At 40.0% G+C, this 23,265-nt stretch overlaps 1 protein-coding gene across 7 annotated transcripts in view; it reads left to right on the top strand.

Moving 5' to 3' along the window:
* The window catches only part of ndrg4 (NDRG family member 4), a 69,295-nt gene that overhangs the window by 40,040 nt on the left and 5,990 nt on the right, over nt 1–23,265 (top strand). For 5 of the 7 annotated variants that reach the window (XM_088614124.1, XM_088614125.1, XM_088614127.1 and 2 more), the window contains 12 exons: nt 7,725–7,845; nt 9,513–9,575; nt 9,692–9,752; nt 10,469–10,555; nt 12,231–12,287; nt 13,140–13,243; nt 14,531–14,587; nt 15,070–15,121; nt 18,026–18,073; nt 18,328–18,363; nt 18,702–18,753; nt 20,577–20,615. In XM_088614124.1, coding sequence (XP_088470250.1) covers nt 7,725–7,845; nt 9,513–9,575; nt 9,692–9,752; nt 10,469–10,555; nt 12,231–12,287; nt 13,140–13,243; nt 14,531–14,587; nt 15,070–15,121; nt 18,026–18,073; nt 18,328–18,363; nt 18,702–18,753; nt 20,577–20,615 — 777 coding nt within the window. The remainder of the gene's footprint in view (nt 1–7,724; nt 7,846–9,512; nt 9,576–9,691; nt 9,753–10,468; nt 10,556–12,230; nt 12,288–13,139; nt 13,244–14,530; nt 14,588–15,069; nt 15,122–18,025; nt 18,074–18,327; nt 18,364–18,701; nt 18,754–20,576; nt 20,616–23,265) is intronic. The other 2 variants (XM_088614126.1, XM_088614131.1) reach the window with 1 other exon arrangement.

The raw sequence follows: 23,265 nt of genomic DNA on the forward strand, positions 1-23,265 counted from the left end.
GTGCCCTAGTGGAGCTTTCATTATGTTAATTACTTCTCATTCAGCCAAGAGCATTATTACTGGTGACCGGAAATACTCTAGTTTATAGTTAACCCTTGTGCTGCTTTGGTGCATGTCCAGGACAGCTGTCCTTAAACCAAGTGTTGACCGGGATGTTTTGAAACAGGGTGGGATTTTAAAATTTCCCTTATACAGAAAAACCTTTATTATTATTTGTTTGTTTGCAGAGATGAGAATCAGTCCTTAACGTCTGTGCACAGTCAATGTGTAACACTGATCAGCTGTTCAATACTCTTGCCAACTGTCAGATTATATGAACAGCTGAACAGTGTGAGTGATTTGTTCAAAAGCTGATTGGAATTATGCATTTAAATTACATTTCTGTTGATGGACGGGTGAGACTCTTCGATTTTTTTTAGTATTCACTCATAACTCATAAAAATATTCTAAAATATCTGAAGATCACATTTAAAATAAAACAGTATGAAATGCAATCACTAAATGGGCAGTGTCTCTATTGAACATCTGCCATCATCATATCATTATTGTGTTGAAAAATTGGAATAAGGCACAGCCAATGGGGACTATATGAATACACGAACAACATAAGCACACTGCCCTCAGTATTTGCTCTTTCAGCTCACTTTATTGCTCAGTGAATGGCTTTTTAGCTAACATTTTATGGACATATTTCTCTCCACTTCGACTGTCGGGGTACTATGTGTTTGAGTCTGTATGTGTTTTTGAGCTCTCTTTATTGCTCAGTGAATAGCTTTTTAGCTAACATTTTATGGACATATTTCTCTCCACTTCGACTGTCGGGGTACTATGTGTTTGAGTCTGTATGTGTTTTTGAGGAAGGGTCACACTGTTTCTTTATCAGAAGCTCTGCGTGCTGAACCGGACTGCAAGGAGATCCTTCCTTGTTTAATATGCCAATGTGATAATGAAATGGAACAGGCCTCAGAAACACACCTCTTGTACATGACAGAGTTTGATGAAAACATTTCACTTCTTCACAGTCTTCTGAGTTTAATTTTCATTTTTGCCCAAAGCTAGATCCGAGATGTGTCTACAGCAGTAGCTCTTCTCTATTTTTTTTCTATGTTGGTTTGTGAAACCAGACTTGTCTGTTCCAGACTAAAAGATTCAGTTCCCTTAGCTTGTCTGAGTGTGGCAGTCCTTTCAGGCAGCTCTGCTTTGTACTGCCACAAGAGCAGTGATGTCTCTCATATAGCCTGGTGACCACAGACGAATACAGTATTCCAAGCAAGCTCTGTCTAAAGCTTTTAACAATTTTTACAATATATCCACGGTACCTTATTATGGGTTCTGTGATTCCCTAGCTGACAAAAATGATGAGCCTTTATGAACTCCCTGACCCTTGTTTTCATGTGCTGCTTCCTCCAGTACAATGTCATCAATCTGGCGCTTGAAAATCAGGTTCCTGCAACCACCATGTAATGAAGCCTGTTTGAAGTTTTTGTGTTATCTGAGAGCAATCTACTTCTCCAAAAAGTGATACTGTAAATCTCTCTGAATGTCCTTCATTTTTCTGGTATAAAGTGTTGTGTTTCAAGTGGATCCCAGTGTGTACTGTAGAAGAGGAAGATACAGAGTGCGCAGATCTGATTTAGTGTCTAATTTTATCACAGTTGAGCCTGCAGCATCACACACTGTGCAATAGCATTGCAAGGGGTATCCGTTCACAAAAGGGCCATTTAAGCAGGAGTTTTTTATTTTGTAATATGAATTCTTAAACACCGTAAAGAGGTTTTTGAGTTCCTCTTATGTTCTTTCTAAATTGCATTATCACCAACAAAATGGCTTCAGCATATGATAGGAAAAATTAAAAATGTGGCAATGCTACCACTTGGTCCCTGTGATATGTGATATGCAAAAACAAAAGTATAGCTGCTTGCTCTTGTTTATTTTCAGGATGAGATATTAAGTGACTTTTCATCTCTTCATCTACTGTATGATGACTGATGTGATGCACAAAGGATCTACTTTACGATAAGTAGGACATGCGTGTGGTAGTGAGTCAGCCTTATAGAGCTAACTACTGGAGGGAGGATGCTCTATAAATATAACACACCACATCAATCTAAGAGCATGTCAGAAGAATTTTACAATTATTTTAATTAAATGTTATCTGGGTTTAGGGTGGCACAGTGACGCAGTGGTTGGTATGGCTGCCTCGCAGCTCTGGGGCCCTGGGTTCGGTTCTGGACTTGGAGTGCTGTCCGTGTGGAGTTTGCATGTTCTCGCTAGGTTTGTAATAGGTTTCCTCTGGGTGCTCCAGTTTCCAAAGACATACTGGTAGGTCAACTGGCTTCTGGGAAGATTGCCCCTGGTGTGAGGGCGTGTGCCCAGTGATGGACTGGTGTCCCATCTTGTATCCTGCCGTCCTCCTGTTGCTTTCTGAGGTTTCCTCCGGGTGATTCAGACTCCAAAGACATACTGGTGGTGAGCTGTCCTCTGTTTCGAGTGTGTGAGAGTCTGTGCCTGTGGCTGTAGCGATGCCCTGCGATGGACTGGCATCTTGTCCGTGGGGTGCCCTGCCTTGCGCCTGTTGCTCTGGCTCCGCTGCGACCCTGAATTGGGGGTGAAGTGGTGACAAAATGGATGGATTGAACTGTTTTACATCATTGTGCATTTCACTCTGAGGAACACGGACTATTTTGTGGAAGGTTTACAACCTGGTATGTACTAGTATAATGGTCATAAAGGAAGCCACCTTTTATCAGTGGAAACTGATGGCTATTTATCATCATAATTTATTATTTAAAAGTATGTAACATTTGCTCAAAGATTTGCTCAGTTTTTAGTTTGCCGTGAAACCCCACTTTGACAGACTGTAATTGCATACTTTAAACGTAGGTACTGTAGGCATTCCAGACGTTTTTCTTGTTTTCTCATATTTATTTGAATTGTGTCTAAAGTGGGGTTCGTACTGTATGTGGAGCAACTCAAAACCCACTCACACAAAAACTATTCTTTTAAATGCGCCGGCAGAATGTCTTGCTTTTCGCTTTTTTCAGTCCGAATGAAGTGATTGCTGTTCACGAAATGAGAAACATGGAGGAGAAGCAGTTCTTCACCCCCTGATTTCCAGACACGTTTATAGGATTGACTAGTCCCACAGAAAATGCTGAGCTGTAGGAGGGTTAATCGGTCCAGTTTATTCGCCCGTTCCCAATCATGCGCTTACGTGTGATAAAAAAAAAATGTAGGTCAAAAAAACATTCCCGTCATGCAGGGAGGGAGGGAGGAGTCGCTCAGCGCAGCACCAGGTCTGCCGCAGTTCGGCGTTGCTGCGGCAGGTTCTATTAACATTCAGAGAGCGGCACCGCTAGAGCAGTTGGCTTAGCGGAGGCTGAGGGCCGCAGGGCAGGAAGAGCAGGAAGGCCTATTTGCAGAGATTACAGAAAGAGGAGAAAGTCAGGGACATTTGGGAGGGGGGGTCGTGATGAGTGGGATGAGCAGCAATTTGTTTTCCTAAGGGAGGAGGGGGGATGCTTTGCTTTAATATGTTGAAAATAAGCGAAGCTATTTCTAAATATACTGTAGGCTTTCTGCTTAATTTACGTATCCGGTGCTCCGAAGTAGGACGGAAAATTGTGCTGGGAGCAGAGCATGAGCTTACGCTGCTGTTAGTGGGGAAGGTAGAGGAGGTCACGGTTTTACCTCCCTGAAAAATATCTGGAGCACGAAGCGAAGCAACTTTCGCGACTCAGCTTTTTTCCTCCCCCCGCGGCGGGTGTCTTGCCCTGGTTGTTGAAGCCCAGTGACGTGCAGCACATCTGGCACATGTGGGCAGAGGGGGCCGGGCGCTTGTAGTCGATGAAAATGCAAATGTGACAAGGCAGTGGCTGGGGCGCAATTAATATTACATTACCGAGAAGGAAAAAAAGATTAGCTACAGTATATTTTACGGCTATTTGTTTGGCATGATTTCAGCTGAAAGAAGGATAATAAAAAAAAATCTTAGAAACAGAGTCAGTTGCTGTGTCCAATGTATTTGCTCACTTGTGTAGAAATATAATATACATTTTATATACTGTAACGCTTACGGCCGACAAGCACTGTGTGTAAGAGCCGGCGTACCAGAGCGGGTGACGTCACCGCCCTTCCCTGTGATAGCAGGACCACAGCTACTGGGCTGTGGAGAAATCTCTCTTTAGCTCACGGGGCTGGGTCGCTGCAGAGAGACGCGGAAGTCCCGGGTTCGAGCCTCCAGTCGGGATGGGGCCGACCAGATGCGGCAAGGGCGCCCGCCTGAGCCCCCGTTGCGTTACAATACTATATTATTTATTCACAATTGAATACATATTCCTACCTTGCACAACATCCACTAGGCACCTAAAATATTTAATGTTAATTCAGGTAGATTAGTTTTTTTTATATTAAAATGGATGGTTTGGACTCTCCAGCTATGACAGGGATTGTGTGAGCACTGGCATGAGAGGGGTTACAATGGGCAGAATGTCCTCAGATTGAGGGTGGAATTGTTTCTCTTATCCTTGAAGACAATCTCATATACTGTACCTGTAGCGTTCTTGACTTTCATCTTCACGAAATCATGTTTCCTTTCCAGAATTAATATTTCCTCAATAAATATCTCCTTTGACACTGCCACCAATATGCGTGTTTGCTCTAAAGCCTCTCACCATCTGTTCAGGGTCAATCACTCGTACTCGTGTCCATGTGATGCGTCATCAGAGCCTGCATGTTCTAGGGTCTATGATTGAGAAGCCTGGGTGCAGAGAGCAGATTATAGGCTGTCGGATCAGACCATTCTGTCTTTGGTAAAGCGTGTGTACAATTAGCAGAATGCTACAAAGTTCTACATACATTTATTTTTATTAAACTCTTTCCCTTAGCTGAGAAAACCCTTGCTGGGTCTGTTAGGCAGAGGAGAGGAGTGATACAGTATGTCCGGGGTGTTGGGTTCCACGTACACAAATAGAAATAATACAACTTGTATGCCTGAAGGCCAATAATTTAGTTTGCACTTTCAGTGGACCATGTCATTATTTTAAATTGTACACTATTGCTAAGTCATCCATGTTATCCTTCATAAACTACTCAGACTAATTATTTCACCACTGGACATGTTTGTCAGAGTTGGAAAGGGTCTGTGTCATCAAAGCGTTCAAGTAGGATAGAGGTTCAAACTGGAAGCACCACATCAAAGTGCTCCTGCTCATCAAGCCCTTGCCTTCAGAATGGTGTTGAATTGGCTTATCGGAATCAATAATTAGTTCAGAGAGGAAATCCAGAGTGAAGGCAGAACAAATGCCAAAAGAATGAATTGATCAAGCAAATATTTCATATATAATGCAGCTTTCATGGAGAAAACCTGTCTCCGTAATTCTGAAAACCTAGCAGAACAGTTCAAAAACAACTGATTCCAGAACTTTCATTGATATATAGTGTAATTATAAAATAACCAGAAGAAAATACTGAAATATTTATGACAACCTAAAGAAATAGTAATAAAGCATTCATTCAGATAAAATTCTGGGAGGACAAACTCCCAGTTTTATCAATCACTTGCTTCCTCCTGCATATACTGTAAATAGGAGACCTCAGACTTTCCCCCAGTTCTCTGCAAAGGAACACCTTGCCCACTGTGTCCACATGGCCAGACTCTCACCCTTATAACCCAGCGGCTTAATGTCAAACTCTAAGCTTCCCTATTCCACAACTATGGATTTGTCTAAATCTCCTGAGTTTAAAGCCCATTTATTTATAGACTGTGATGTATATGGACTGAAAAAGAAGTGCTGAAAATAGGTTAATCCATTTTACAATATATTTATATCCTATTTCTTTACATTTTCAAGTGCATTTCAATATTTTTAGGACACTATATTAATGCAGTATGCCTTTAAAATTGGTTTTGAAAAGTATAATTAATAGAATGTGAAATACTCTGATTTGTTTTAGAAGATATGCTCTTCAGAATTGGGATTCCATGGTTATGAGTTGGGCTGTGACTGAAGTGATGATCACAATGGGACATGGAAGTTGAATATTAAAATACTAGAAAATATTTATTCTTAACTTCACATCTGTTCTGGTTTAAAACATTGAGTGTTATATTCTGTCGCCACTCCACATCTCTGTTATTCACTGTGCTGGCATTTAAGATTGCATTTTTCGTCCAACAAGGGCGATGACCTTTTCTAAAAGCCTCCAATTGAATTGTTGGCTGATTGTGCACCCCAGGTCCGCTGTTCTTCTGAAATTCATGAACATAACCCAAGCCGATAAAGCACAAGGAATGGGGAATGGGAGCTCAGGACTGCAACATCTTCAGTAACCTGATCTTTCGCTTGTCAGTAACAGATGATGAAGAACTGTCTGTATTGATTGGTCTGTAAATCAAGGCCAGAGCCCTTGCAGCATGAAGTTAATGAATCCGGTCCAGTCTGAGCTCCCAGCTGTGACGAGGCTTTTTGAAGGTCATCGTGTCACAATGCACTTAACCTGCCTTTTTCTCCAAACACAAGTGGAAAAAGGCAAGCTAATCACAAAAAGCTGAAATGCCATAATGCACGTCCCATTTTCTTTCCTTTGAGCTTGTGCTAATGTTTGTGTTCCTGAGTATAATTTTACTCCACTCAGAAAGACGAAAATCCACGTCTCAGGCACTGCATTCCTGAGAGACACCAGGCTGACTCTCTCTCTGTACAGTATATGTACGCTATACACTCTACTAAACACCATTACACTGACAAATAAAGAACTGTACAGTACTGAGGAATTTGTTTCACTTTATTTAAAATTGATGTTTGGCATCAATTAGATATAGCCATTATAATTGCTATTAGTCATAATAATGTCACTAAATAAAATACATTTTGATGTCCTTTACTCTCATATAACAGTCATTTATCCATGGCTAAAGAGTATTTAATAAAACATAATATTCTTCCTGATATAGAATATTTAAATCTAGATATCTTTACTCTGAGCACCACCTACTACATTGTGTGCCAACAGTGACTGTCATTAGAATGTATAGGGAGCTGAAACTTTGATTTGTATTAGTTTGAGACACTTGTTTGATCCTTATTAGGTGTGGAAATGGACTGCTCTGGGACAAATAGCTTAAGAAGTGAAAGAGCTCAGTCAGAGTGCAGCCTGAGCCCAGGGCTGCTCACTATCGCGCTGTGACCAGAGCTGCAAAAGTAATGGCCAGCCAGGGTCTCTTCCCCTGGGACTTGCTTGCATACTTGGAATGTTGTCACTGAGAGATCCATTGCCCCTGCATTTAGGACAAATGTTGCTGTTTAGCACTGTGGAGTTCAAAGTGCTGTTTGTCAAATGGAGCTGACAGGTACGCAATATCCCCAAGCAGTACACAGATTGTAGTCACAAGGCTGAATGGATTAGCCATTGGTGATTCCATAATGGATGTGTAAAAAATGATTCCAGATCTAGGAAAAGAAAATAAAGTCTCCTTTGTCTGTGCAGAATCCACTGGACTGGGGCCTACACTGGTACACTCTATGCCTGTGTCCCAAATGGTGTTTTTTTCTGCATTGTTTTACAATGTAGAAAACAGCAAATGTGGCATATGTGTAGATGTTAATGTCACAGAGAGTGCATTGCTTTACAGCTACATCAACAAACACTACAGTAAAACTGGAAAGACGTTTTCAACCATTGTCTATTTTTTTAAAATGTAAGTATTTTTTTTTGCTCCACAGACAAGCTGTGCTTCAACACATTCTTCAACTTCGAGGACATGCAGGAGATCACGAAGCACTTTGTCGTGTGCCATGTGGATGCTCCTGGCCAGCAGACTGGTGCCTCTCAGTTCCCCCAGGGGTAAGGCTGTATTAAAACTCATTAAAAAGAAATCTCCGCTCGTCCCACTTACCAAGAAAGCAGGAGGATTTTTTTATTCGCCCAAAACACTTTTGCAACCTTCTGCTCCAGTGATAGCTCAACTGTATACATGCTGTATACCATACATGAAATCCGTTGTCACATCACTTGTGCTCACACTAGAACTGCTTTAGCTTGAGCCCAGACCAGACACAACAGTGTCACAGACATACAGGGCTACTGAGAAGGATATTGGCCACGATTGTTCTAGTTAACTTCATCCAGTATGAGGCATGCTGTGCTTTTCTATCTGCAATGTCCTAAACAACAGGTCACTTGTGGCACAGTCTCCATTTTTGGAAGTAACCTCTAGTTTATGGGACTCAGCCTCCCATATGAGAAGGAGAAAAATTAAAGAATTCCCCAGAAATCTGGGACTGTCCAGATGAAAGCTTGTGACAGAATACACAGATGTACAGTGTTCTTAGAAGATCTGAAGGAGGTGTTGTAAAATCTAAGAGTGCGTTAAGGGTTTTTGGACATATCTCAAAGTGTCTGTAGGAAAGGTCTGTGGTTTTCTCAATAGACCAATAATGCAAATGTCTAATCTCAAAATGGGACACAGAAATACAAAACACCAGAGAGCCTTTCAAAAAGAGACTCATTATATTCTCCCCATCTTATTCACCTAAAAACCATTGTCTTCCTATGAAATGCAAATGGGCTAGGGAGACTGACTGTTAAAACTATTTTCAGCACCATTAACCTCCTTCATCTATGTGCTAATGCTTCTTTGACATGTGTCAATTGGTTTCAAGGTCGAAAAGATTTTCACACCACAAGCTGTGGTTACAATATACAGTCTAGTCTTGCGGAGCCATCCAATACAGAGACATTGCATTGCTCTGGATCAGGTTGCATCTCATGATCATAAAAAACAGATCACTCCATTCCTCCTATACAAGTACATTGAATAAATGCTATTTTCTTCATTGACATTTTGTCTTCCCGACTGTCTGTTTTCTTGAAGTTAATAAAAAGATGTCCTATTTTCTAGTTCAGTTTATTCCGGAGTCATGCATGATGCTACTTTGTAAGGATGCCCTTTGTCAGATGCAAAACAGCAATGATACAAAATCATCAGCTCTGATCGATGGGATTGTACTGTATTCCTTCAAATAATCTAAACTTGGTTCTAAAGCTTTCATAGAGATCAGTGAGGACAGTGGACAATGGGTCGAAGAACTTCATGTCCACAGATTGTCGGGAGTACAGTGAATGTCTAGTCATCATATCCTCCTGTTATCTGTGATGTGCTTGGCCACACATGTGCAGTATGAGCTGGAGGCAGTCTCCACTGGGTAATGAGCTTGGCCCTCTTCAGGCACTGAGCACAGGCAGAGGCAGGAAGAATTCCCTTTCGGAGTACCTCAGTGTGTGGGGCAGTTCTTTATGAGGCCAGCTCCTCTGATTAGTCAGTTGTGGCCCCATTCCTCACCCAACAAGCCTGTGGTGGAAATGGGTTCCAGTACCACTGACCACAGACTGATCTATTCACAAAGGCTCTTTTTCTCTACGTGGTGTATAAGGCAAAAAGGTGCACCAAAAGTATTAGCCATTGTGCTTATCATTCATAACTAAGAATAATCTGAATGCCTCCTTCACAGGTACCAGTATCCCACTATGGACCAGCTGGCTGGAATGCTACCCAGTGTGATCCAGCACTTTGGGTGAGTATAGTTGAAAGGTACCACGCTGTGCACTTATCAATGAAAGATGTAAATAAAAACATATTGTATGAAACGCATAATGGCAATTTTCCAAATGGGTCTCTTGTGGTTTTCAGGTTCAAAAGCATTGTTGGAATAGGTGTGGGGGCAGGTGCCTACATCTTGGCTAAGTTTGCTGTAAGTGAGCACTTCCTTTTTCTGATGCTCTAGACTAGCATGTGACTTCACCTTGTCGTCTCGAGCTCTATCTACAGTACAGGTTCAGAACATCAGTGTAAACTGTGCTGTTAGGCTGGTAACTCTACACAACTTCACTGAATTCAAAATTAATGACGTTCTTGTGGTACATTTACCAAAGTAAACTTTCACAAGAGCAAGAAAGAGCACAACATGGATTATTCGATGAGCCAATATTAGAATATTAAGAACAATGTAGTCTTTCTTTCTGACAAAGTGTTTTGTGTTTATTTCTTTTATTATTTTTTTTTATATGCTGCCACATGTTGACAGTGCTTTTCTGTAGTTAATGCGTATCTACAGTATATATAAATAAAAAAACATCCCTTTCTTGAGAGGGAGCCAGCCGACCACAGATTTTCTTACATTGGTAGCTGCAAAATCCAGAGCCCTGTCATATTAAAATAAGCAGCCTTGACAAACAATATTGTACATACTGTAGCACAGTGCAAAGCACAAGGCCGAGGAGATACCAACACAGCTTGTATGTAGAACAGTACCTTGTGCTGATCTACATACAGCAGGGTAGTATTAGTATAAACACTGAACAAGGGGATGATGTTTTTGATTAGACATGGCTCTGTGATGTACTGTATGTCTGCTCTAGTATAAATGTACTCATAAGACACAGTAACACTCCCTCCTCCTTCCTGTAGCTGATCTTCCCTGACCTGGTGGAGGGCCTGGTCCTGCTCAACATTGACCCCAATGGGAAGGGTTGGATCGACTGGGCAGCGACCAAGGTTGGTTCTGGCTTTTCTTGGCATTACCAGGAGAGCATTTCCAGCTTGCAGTTCATCTAGCGGAGGCTTCATCCAAACATAACACTCAGAGCCGGCATACAATCTCCACAGAATCAAAATAAAATGAGGTTAAACGTTATTTCTTTTGTACCAGGAGGAACAGTGGAAAGGCTAATTGTAGCCTCCCAGCTCCAGGGTCATACAGTATGTCCAGTTCTGGCCTTGGGTGTTTGCGTGGAGTTTGCATGTTCCCTCTGTGACCATGTGTGTTTTTGATGGGTGCTCTGGTTTCCTCCTAGCTCCAAAGCTGTGTGGACTAGGTTTTGATTGGCGGCCATAAACTGTCCCAACCAGGGAAGAGCAATCATGTGCTATGAGTCTTGCCTTGTGCCCTCTCCAGGACAGGCTCCTGTTTGCTGCAGCCTTCACCAGGATAAGCAATACGTTAATAATATGGAGCCAAAAATCCTGGCAAACATATTTACAGGCTATCGAATGTTTTCGTATACTGTGGAGAGAGTAGGCCTTTTCCTTTGATTAAGCAAGCGAATCATTTCATGACCTTTTATCTGAGAGAAATTTCCAGAAAAGTCTGATAAAGCTGGATGTGAGAGTGTAAAAATATGTTTTGGGTCCTGCTTCATGTTCTGGCGGGGCATTTCCAGACTTCTGTGCCCTTTTCTGTTAGCTCCTTTTGAAATCTGGAATGGTTCAACCCTTCAGGAAGATGGATAAAGTAAGGTCCCAGAGCAGAAGCTCAGAAAACACCACTGAAGTAAAGTGCTTGGCACTCATTTTACTCCCTGATAAAGATGGTACCAGTTCACGTCTGGGTTATGTCACAGATTCATCCGGCTTTGCTCTGTCTTATCAATGACTCTTTAATTATTAAATGCGTGCAGATTATGATAGTGTTGAGAGAGCATGTTAGCCACCTCCACAGTGTGTCTGAAAAATCTTTCTGCTAAATCGCGCTGCTGGATCGTGTTGATTAATTTCAACAGCTGCCTGCTGGTACACCACGTCTGGTATTTCAGCATATGTATACAGTGCAAAAATAGACACAGTGACAAAGTGTCATGCTTTACCTTTGCTATTGTTTCTCTCTGGCTGCACAAGTCTTGGTATTTTACAGCCTTCTGTAAATTTCACAGCTGATGTCAGCCATTTTGTTGAACTGAGAACAAAATGGCTGCTCCCTATTATTTAAACACACATAGGAAAGAAGAATACTGCATTAAAATAAAATCCTAAAACATTAATACTATGGTCCAAAAATACCGAAAATATGATGTCAGGGGTTTTTGTCCAATGCAATTTATGGTAATTAGTAATTGTCCTGCAAGTCCTGAAATAGCAGAAAAGGGTTAAATGTGAATTTTTACAATACATACAATGCTTTTTATTCAAATATTCATAAACTGTGATATTTAGAATTACAGATACATTGATACAAATTAGTCTGATGCTTCTGATTTTTACAAGATGAATATATTAAATTGCATTTTTCTGTTTTATCCTATAATCATTATTGATTATGCTTCTGTGTTGGACCTGTCTGGATTATTGCACAGGTTGATTTTCTTGTGGACTGAGGGTGTTTCTGTTTAGCTGTATGACAGAATTTAGTTTCCTTATTCCAAACGTTCTCCTGTTCCCTGCTCTCTGCCCGCAGCTGTCCGGACTAACCAGCTCTCTTCCAGACACAGTTCTGTCCCATTTGTTCAGCCAGGTAAGACTGGTGCTTCATAGTATGAAACCTATGGTTCTCTTATAGTTCAGTGCAGTATAGCACAGTAACAGAAAGCTAAATCCACAGGAAATTTTATGTACTAACAATCTCAACACTTACTGTGCAAGAAGCCTGATTGTGCAAGATCAGGATGACCAACTGTATCATTTCTGTTCAGTTGGAAGGATTTGCTCCAGCTAGTGCCTCATCATCAAAGCGATCTTCACCTGGATTAATTAAATAATTAAGAATCATTTCAGCAGTTAATTTATTGGAAGATTCAGAGTCATATAGTTGCATCACAAACAAAAGCTGCGACATGCCCAATTAAACAGTATAAGGAGATAGTGGATTTTTTCCTGCGATTTCTTTTGTAGGTGGAGGAAATAAAATGCAGATGTAGGCTTAGCAAACTTCTTCACATACTCATCAACATCGATATTAGACTGATCAGGGTCATTTCTGGAATTGTACATAATATTATAAAATATTACTTTTATAAAAATATTAATTTAATAGAATTTGAGTATAAAATAGAAATATGACTTCCTAATAACACATCTAATATGTCTAATTTCATTTAAGATTTTATTTAAATCCATACATCTCAATGATATTAGAATGTTCATACAGTTACAGACACAAAGCAGACTTTTTTGTATTATCATCACATCCACTATGTACAGTTCTGAACTAGTACATAATTAAAATGTTTTATAATTAATTTAGAAGTATGCAGTGCTGTGTGTATTTAATATCTACCCTGTGCTGATGTCACTTGGTCACTGTGTACTGCTGGGGTACATACTGTAATGTGAAGTTTGAACCCACACTGACACACTCTGTCCACAGGAGGAGCTGATGAGCAACACAGAGCTTGTGCAGAGCTACAGGCAGCAGATTGGGAGCAGCATCAATCAGTTTAATCTGCAGCTCTTCTGGAACATGTACAATAGGTAATTCATCGCCTCAGGGCACGAAAATGATTTTTCAAGCCATATGCAAATTGCTGTTACGTGCTTGGTGTCGAATAAAGATTATCTTTAGTTTAAAAGCTGCTTATCTACATAGGGCTAGGATCCTTATGATTCAGATTTAATTGCAAATAAGAACATTGGTATATTTTCCCATCAATTCAGCAGTCACTTATGCATGAGTATTTCAGAAGTTTCAGACTAAGACTGAAAATGAATGAGTGGGAATTGAAGCTAACCCAATTTTCCACATTATCTTTTTGAGACTGAAGTTATTTAATAAAAATATATATATTTTAGTGCTCGTAGTGAAGAAATGAATATGCTGGATTGTAATGTGATATGGTTATTACAATCCTATAGTTTGATACAGTAAACCAGTGACATTATTTGGGGCTGTCCTGCTGAAGATCAAAGAGTGGGGTGCATTCTGGACCAGCAGTCTATTTTTGCTTTTGAGATCTGAGTGGTCATAGTTTTTACAGCAAATTTCCAGGTCAAAATGGGGTTTGTGATTCATTGCTATGCCTCACGAGGGTTGGCTGAAACTAATTTACAGGGATTTCTGATTGTTGTCCACTTCACACACATATTTGAACACAGCAGATAAGAACTAGAACAAGTCAGAAACAAGGTTACTGTGTCCTCCTTTTTCTCAGTTTTGGATCTACACATTATTTCAAGTACTGCTACAGGATTGTCTGATTCAAATAGTCTTCTAACAAAAAAGCTTACAGCTACATTTTGCAGAGTAATTTCTTTGCTCATTGGTTACGTGTGATATTTTATTGAACGCATACTACTGCTGACAAAAAGATTGATTTGCCTCCCAACGTTAAGACTGATTCTTAACTTTCCAGGCCTGCAGATCTCCTGCACTGAGGAGTGCAGCTGGCACTTGTGTTTAGCAGAAATGAGTGGCATTGGTATTTCCTGTGAAGCATCTGATTGTCAAAGGATGCTTTTCTCCTCATCCACTGTAAGATTGAATTAAAGAGAAGGGACCACAACCTTGCAAATATTACATTATGGCTGCTGCATTGCTTTAAGCATCTGTGTATTTGAAAGGGAGAATGAACAGAAACCTGTCAAAGTTCTGTACCTCCTCACATTAGCCACCACAGGGGTACACACTGTGTAGTCATAAAAGTTTGCATCAGGTGCCTTAGCGAACATTAAATATGGACTCTGCAGTTATCTATAGTAGTGTGCAGCCTGAAATTGCATAACACGTTTGGGACTAATGCATTCTGGTCTTTTTTCAAACAGCCGCAGAGACCTGGAGATGAACAGACCTGGCACAGTGGTCAATGCCAAGACCCTGCAGTGAGTGCCTCAGTGTTCATATACAGTAGCACATAGACGTCGTCAGCAGACCACTTGTCTTGTTAATTAGTTAATTGTTACCACACTGCTGGGATTTCCTCACAGTACAGAGTGGTACAGTTTGATTTATGGTTAGGTGTTAGTTAGACCTGGGGAAAGGTGTAGAGATACAGTATATGGATTCAAAGTGTAGAGGAGCTCCAAAAGTATAATGTACTTTATGAGATGAAGGGTATGATTTCCTAGTCTTCATTTCCCATCTTAATATTGTTCGGTGAAAAATGTATGTATCACTTTTTAACAATACACTTAAGAAAGGTCTGTAAACTTCATTTTTCCTCTGATAACCTCTCTCCAAATTTTGCAATCATCTCTTTAAATCTGTACATCTTTAATACCATCACTAAGCCCATGCGTCTACCATACCTGAGGTATTGGAGAGATCTGTAGCAAACCCTCATTTCTGTGTTTTCCTTGTGCAGGTGCCCAGCCATGTTGGTGGTTGGAGACAATGCCCCAGCTGAAGAAGGAGTGGTGAGTGTGATTACTGGTCATTTCTCACAATAACAGTGCTCCTACTGTTAAGGAATATCACAGGCATCATTCAATTTGAGATGAATAAGGGGCTGGCTTTGTGTGTCTTCTCTTTGAGTTCAAGGGTGGCCTTGCAGAAAAGGCAAAAAGCCCCTGGCTAAAAAAGCATTTTTACTTTATTAGTCAAAGTGATGTTTTCACCAAACCAATATTTTTGTTTGACAAATGTATCACATTGCTGCTTAGTAAGTGTTGGATGGGGTCTTGCTGCAAAAGATATTTATGCTTTTGTGAGCAGAAATCTTTTTCTTCCAAAAAACTTTGTTCAACTTTGTTCCCCTTTATTCCAGCTGTTTTTTTCAGAGCGTCATTAACGCTTTGTTTCTGCATCTTGCGTTTGGATTTTCTGTCATACGCAAAAAAAACTTTTTATCTTTCTTTGTTTGAAACACCTAATTTTTTAACAGGGTGGTTTTGTGGTTGTCCTGGGTAACAGATGCCCAGGACTTTTGCACAGGTTGAGACCTGTAATCCAGCCCTCACCAGCGACTGGTGTCATTTAGCAACTGTGACTGAATCTTCTATAGTGGCAGACTACAATGGGTTGAGAATTACCAGGGGAGAGTTTGCTCAGATCGCAGTTCATCAGCGACTCCTGAGGCTTGTAAAGCACCTGTAAATGTTTAGTTCCATTAGCAAGGGTTACAAAAGTCTTCCATTTGAAACTAACTTGACTGGAAGTTGTGTGGCGCTTCTAATGCATAAATAGATGCACATTGTGGAGGAGGTGTGAGTGATATCTCCATCCATCTTCAAGTGACAGGCTGAGTTGATGGACAATTGCCAGAAGTGATGGGTATAAAAACACACAAAACAACATGTCCATCAAGGAGGGTGCTGAGCTTCTCTTAGAGGTATCAGCTGAAAGACATGAAAATTCCAGCTCTTTAAACCCATAGCACAGCACAGTCTCTTTTCTTCCACATTTACCAATTTACCAGAACTAAAACTAACAATTGTAAATATGTTGGTCATTTAAAAAAATACCTCCAGATTACAAATCCCTATTGCAAAATTCTAGAATTCTTATATAGACATACAATAGCTCTCTCCTATTCAGAAAAACACAGAATCTGCACTCAACGTAAAGTCAGTTCTGTGTTGTATTTTATGACAGTCACAATGTATTAATGACTGCAGAGGAACTAGGGCAGTCTAGATGACAGTACACCACAGTCTTGATGTAATACAGTATTTATATCTCTCACTGTATTGGTAAACAAATTATTCAAGTGAATGAGGCAGTGCCCATCTCTGCACTCACTGGCCTTAAACAGGCTCCTGAAACGGAAGGCCGCAGACAAGTGAAGGTCAGGCGCACAGGATTTCAAAGTCACCCCCGCAGAGATGGGGGCTGTCTGTGCAGCTGGTGTGGCAGGAATATCAATTCCAGCAGCGTCCTGCTCTGGGAGAGAGGCAGCCAGCTGACGCAGGGTCTGCAGCAGCACGGAGCCAGCTGGCTGCCCCTGGCAAGCAGAGATGACTCATCACTGCAGCAGACTGCGGTACTGGGCTAGCCCAGCCCCCCCCCCCCCCCGTCCTCTCCCTCTGCCATCCTGACCCACATCTCTTCCGAAGCACGTACATGTGTTACTGGAGCCCACACCAGCATCTACTGTAGCAGTACACTGTCATAAACTGTGAAATAAGCAAACTGGTGTCATACAATACAGTACAAACATCTTGATTGTTCCTCTCATTCAAGTAGGCTCACCCTGAAAATGCACATCTGTCTTACAGTGGTTCTTTCATTCTCACTGTAACTGTCAGCTCCTTTCTTTTTTTGCTCCATTTTTTATTCAGTTGATCATCATTAAGAAAAGAAATCTGTCTTTTAAAAACAGTGTATTACCTTTGTTACTTGGAGTTATGTTGGCATTGGCAAAATGGGGAAATCTAATGTAATTAACTAACGTTGAATTTTTATTCAATTCAATCATATACAGTATACAGTAAGGAGTATATCAATTCTTTGTTTTCGCTACAGTAGACACAATAAGATTAATACTGTATGTACTGTACATACTGTATACAGGTACAGTAAGAAACTGCAGATTCTGTGCCCATCATGTCATTTATAGTAGCACTTCTAATCTTACATATAATTGATCAAGCTCTTGTACTTGGGCATGTTTAAAATTTAAGGAATAACACGTACAGTAGTTTGAAATTTTAGGGATGAAGGCCTATGGCAGCATTTTAATTGGAGGTACAGTAAATGCTGTACATGAATGGTCTGCTAAACGATGGCTTCAACACAACATATACAGTACTGTACTGTGCCAATATCAAATGTACAGCAGAATATTCTATGTTATTCAGAAATTCAGAATTTGGTGAACTCTATTCATAGACACTTATTTTAATTATATTCAATGCACCATTTTTTAAAATACATTTTGAACTGACTGGATTTTAAATGTAATGATTGAAATGATATGTCCACACATTTTTCTGATATATTACAATTTCCTCAGGGGTCAATATAGCTGTTCATTGTGTATTCATTCAAGCCAGAAGATCAATTTGTGTGTAAATCTAGCGTCTAGCACTCACATTTTTTTTTAAATTCACGTCAGTCGCATTCAAAATTGCAATGGCAGAACTGATTTGTTTTCATTCTCAAATTTTGACTGTTTTTTTAGGAACTTGTCCTACATAGTGTCAGTAAAACTGTTTGCTTTCTTGTGCTCAATGTTTGTGATGAGGTAAGAATACAACGAGTGGGTAACTGTGTGGTAAATAGGACTCACTGCACTTTTCTTCAGCTGTCATTTGAGCACAGATGCCTTCAGAGCTGATCACTGATGTCTGTATTTCAAGCAATCTGTTTTTTTTTTTAAGGTTGAATGCAACTCCAAGCTGGATCCCACTAATACCACTTTCCTGAAGGTAATGCAAATCTTGCAGAATGCAATGACTATGACTTAGAAAGACAGAAATGGTCCTACCTTATGTTTTGTAATGCTATCTACTGTATGTGTGCTGCTGTCTGCAGTGTTTTACTGTAGTTGAATAAAGTTACACTTACTAATGCATGGATAATGCAGTATCTGCAGGTTATTCAGTGCCCCTTGAGTAAGCTTCACACCCCGGTATGAAGATCCCAGAGCTCCTCTCACCCCAGTTCTGCTTTTCCTTCACAGATGGCCGACTCTGGTGGTCTGCCTCAGGTCACCCAGGTCAGACGACGTTTATATTCCTTCCTTGTGAGATACGTGCCTGGTGGACTTTCATTTTGTGTATATTTTCCAATTATACTGTACATGATAGATTTTTTAACATAATTTGATGATTTTGTATAGTACTGTAGAATATATACAGTACAGTATTTTTAACATTACTTTAGTGATGAAGAAAAAAATGATTCCATGAATTTGGGAAAAGGAGGTCAACAGGTCTAGTTCACTGTCTGTTTCTCACTGTTTTGCTCCACTCTGGAATCAATCACCTCTTGCTGTGGAATTTATGGACATTCTGCTCCTTTTTTCCAACAGTGTTGTTTCATTGTCTCTTTCAGCCTGGAAAACTAACAGAGGCTTTCAAGTACTTTCTTCAAGGGATGGGATACAGTAAGTACCTGGGTCAGGGAAAGCTGCCAGCTTTAGGCAGCAGATAAACGTTAGAGACCAGCGAATATCTTCTTGTGTGAATGTGGGTGCATGAAAGAGATGTGTGTATGTGTGAAGCTGTTAGTCTCACTGTTCCCAGCATTTCCACTTGGTAGAAACCAGTCTCAGCCACATTTAGAGTTTCACTGTCTAATAGAAACTTCCCCATTTCCTTGGCAGGCCTGTTTAAACACCCCCTTCAAAACCGAGACCTAACGAAAAATCTTTTTCACGAAAACACACAATCGCACAACAGCTTGAGGTGGTGGCCCTCTGGGGTCTTGCAGTGCTCTGCTTTCCTTTCATCAGACCTCTGGATTATAAATCAAACCATTGCCTTTGTGTTATAGTTTTAAAATAAATACTGACAGCTGGGCAGCAGCTCCACAGGACCAACCCCACTCCCCCCAGATTTGACCACCTGGTGCTTGTGTGGATTGAGAAATGGGGACATTCACAGCAGAAATGACGTTTTCCACTTTCTTTTCCCCTGTTCATTATGAGATTAGACAGTAATCCCTTTACTGTAATCTTGTGAAACAAACAAACAAAACAACAGAAATGCATAATAAATACTCAGTCTCTCTAACAAAAAGCTCTCAATCAGAAATGCATCAATGTTCACTCAAACAACGAACATTGTTCTGAATGGTTCTACCATACTGTTGGTTAGGGCAGTTCCCTCAAAACACGAGTCCTTAATCTCCTGCAACTTTTGTGTTCATTCACCTCGATCTTTTAAACTCCATCATGCTACAAAGCAGTCATATGAGTACCGAGACTCTAAAAAGTTAACAAAAATTTACATCAGAGCAAGTCGATCATAACAGTGGGGGGTGTTTTTCAGAGTCATTCCTCTCTTTGCAAGCTCAGCTCTTTGGGGTGTGAAGTGATGCATCTCTCACTCACCTTCTAATAGAATGGTGACAAGCTAAGATTGGTTCACCTGCATTATCAAATACAACCCAATACATTTAACAATTAATTTGTTTCATATTTAATATAATTGAGCTCATTTCTTTTGACATAAGCGTTAGGAGTGCTGTCACACCTCAGGCTAAATGCTGTTGCATGAATATAAGGCTGCAATTTGCTAATTGATCTGAGGATCCACCTTCTTTGTAGTTTGCTGAAAGATCTCATGGCATCAGTCTCATCTATAAAACTAGATGTCTTTGTATCAGACTCCTTTTGTTCTGTATGGACTAGCTACTGTACATACAGTAGATGTATCTCTACAATGCCCAGAGCAACATTATATGTGTGGCACACTAAACCCGTTAATCATGACATCCCCCTAATTCTCTCCAGTCTCACAGTGTCATTTGTGGACTGCTGTAATCACAGCTGACAACCCTGTTCTCAGTGTTGGAGGAGGGATGGAGAATGAAATCTTTGTACAGTTTAGTCTGACAGTGTTTCACGCCGCATACAGCACCTTTTAATTATGCGGCAGTTTTTATTCTTTTGTTCACAATTCTGCTGTTTGAATCCAGACCCTGTGGATTCGTGTGGATAACCCGTAGGCACTCATCAGCTCCAGTGTGCCGCTCTGTGAAATATGATCTCCACAACGGCACAATCGCAATCTGTCCGGCAGGAAAACAAGATTTGAAATTGTGCCTGTTTATATACAGTATATAAAAAATTATTTGCGTTTCAGCCTTAACCTCCCCCTCCCACACTGTATCTTGTTGTATCCAGTGTGTGTGTTTTTTTTGTGTTGTGTGTTACTGGGAGATGTGTTAACCTTGCCCTTTGTGTTTCCTGCCTCCTTCTCTCAGTTGCGTATCTAAAGGATCGGAGGTTGAGTGGAGGAGCAGGTACTTCCTGTTTGCTGTTAACCCTCACGTTCCCTCAGCCTTGTCCATTGAAAGTGCCTTTGTTCCTTCTTTCTCTCTTGTCATTCATGCACACTTAGATATTTTCCCATCTGTAGAAATGTTTTTTTTTTAAACTCCCACAGCCTGTTTCCTAGAGGTTGATCTGCCTGTTTTGCTACCGAGTGGTCAGTTTGCCCCTAATGAAGATCTCCCCTGACATATCTGTTCCTGATATCCCAAGCCCAACTTGTATCCTGTTTTCTTTCCAAGATGTTTTCATGGTCAGGCTGTTTTGTGGTACAGGGTCCCTCTGGAAAGTCAACTCTTTTTATGCTCTTGAGGTGACCTCAGTAAATTTCTACTGTACGTGTTCTCAACCTGCTTCATTTAGAGAAAATCCGTTAATATACGAGGACTTTCTGGAAACTTTAAAGTAGACTGAATGACCAGTCGTTTTTTTTTCAAGTACGTTGCTGAAGGTTTTGAGTATTGTTACAGTAAATGTGGAAAGTCATTATGACACAGTACATGAAACTTACATTTTTGAAGGACATAAAATGTTTTCCCAAAGTTGCTTCATACAGTATATGCTTGCATGGTGATCTATCCATCTATCCAGCTACTGTATCTATTAGCATGTAGAATTCATAGTGACTGCATGCTTCTATCCACCAGAATCCTGGAGAGTGTTCCTTGTAAGAGATACATATTATATTTATAGATTGATAGGTTCTACAGCTGCAGACACTTTGTCCTTGTCAATGATACAGTTAGTAAGATTATTGAACTCTCCGGTGTCCAAGTGGCAGTGAAAATGTTCCAGTGAATTGAACAATTTGACATGCAGAATGTCGCTGTGTGCCTGCAGCTGTAACTGTGTACTGTACCTTCACTTATCCTGTCCTTATGGTCAATGCTCTGCTCTTCTGCATGTCCGTTGTTATCCAGTGATTCTACAAAAGCTTGTGAATGTTCATGGATTTCCACCATCTGCTCCAAAGGAGTTTATACATAGTGTGAACTCCAAAACTGACTAGATCTAAACTAGATCTAGACAAAACTAGATCTATTTCAAAACACTAGCACATAAGCAACACTGAGAAGCCACATGCATAGTGCTTGAGATTTGTCATTAGGATATTGAATAATCTGCACAGCGAAAATAAAACATAATATTAAGAATGTCTGTCCTTGCGTCAAACCCCTGCATAACAGATGAGCCCACACTTAAAATCCATTAAACAGTTAATTTGCACTCATCTGTTTAGCTAGTTAAATCTTGCAATTACCAAGAACATTTTCCCCTCTTTAAATCTGGACTCCAGCAGGACTCTTGTACTGTACAGTATGTTCAGACAGCACACTGACAATCTCATCATTGTTTTTTTCTGTGCTTCCATCTAACTTTAATTGTTCCTGTGTAGATGAATCGTTTTGTGTTAGAGGCTGACAAACATCTGAAGGGATCTCATTTAAACATTTCTACAATATTTTAGCTGCTCCTACAGTACCTACTCCTTTAAGTTTTTGTAATTTTAGTGATGGGATTGTCTTTAGAATTCCAGTTATCAGATAGCATTGACTTTAGTCACATGAGGCATGTAAACCCTTGATATACGATTTTAGTCTCATCATATAGTAGAATCACTTAAGTGGAAAATAACACTCCTATAACTGGCACTCAGTCTAAGGTTCTAGTGCTGAACTACTTTTGACTTTGCTGGGAAATACTGTAAAATATTGTTTCAGCTTACAGTATGTTTCTGTAGTAATCTTATACTATGTACAGTAGTTTCCCTTTTACAGTAAAGTAGCCCAATTAAAGTACCTTCAGAGATCAGATTAACTATTCTACTGGGTTAATTCCCAGAAGCAATAAACTAACTTTTAATATTCCCTCTGTGTATAATGAATAAAATGTAATCTTCAAATGAAAGGAAATATTTATACCCTTGAAAAACAAGGAAACACAATAAACCCAAAGTCCTAAGCTTGTAAATATAGTAACGAAACGCAAAAAACAATTTGATTTATGATTTACATGTATAGTGATTCTGAAACCTACATTCTATTTTGCTGTCTTTTACTGATCAGTTGATAATGATACAAAACTATCAAAATATTAAACTGTCTTATAGTTTTGATGTAGTTTAATGTATAGTATAATGTACATTTATACATTTTAATGTATTTTGCAAGCTTCCTCTTTGTCTGTCGTGGTATAAAATTAGTTAATGCCTTGAAGAAGTCAGATTTTGTGTACAGTACATTGGAGAACAAGAGCCAGTGGTTTCACAGACCCTTATTGTAGCTAATTAAATTTTTACCAACTAATATTAATTGAGGCAAGTATAGGGCTATTTCAGAGTCTGTGAATAACACCAATAACACTTGTTTTGATTTTGTCCTAATGTACACTTTGATCAGGGAGCTAATATTTAATATTCTCCACAAAATGGCCTGAACTAACCACTGATGCTTTAAACCTCTTTAATGATGCTTTAAATCTCTTGTTTTTTTATTTATGCACCTTTTTCAATTCCACTGGAATGACCTCACACTGCATGTCTGCTTTGCTTCCTACTTTGGTTCTCAAAGTACAGTACTTTTTATGGAAGCGCAGGAGAATTCTAGGTCTCCAGTTCCTCTA

Source organism: Lepisosteus platostomus, chromosome 20 (assembly GCF_059453375.1).
Source record: "Lepisosteus platostomus isolate fLepPlt1 chromosome 20, fLepPlt1.hap1, whole genome shotgun sequence".
NCBI classification, from domain to species: Eukaryota; Metazoa; Chordata; class Actinopteri; order Semionotiformes; family Lepisosteidae; genus Lepisosteus; species Lepisosteus platostomus.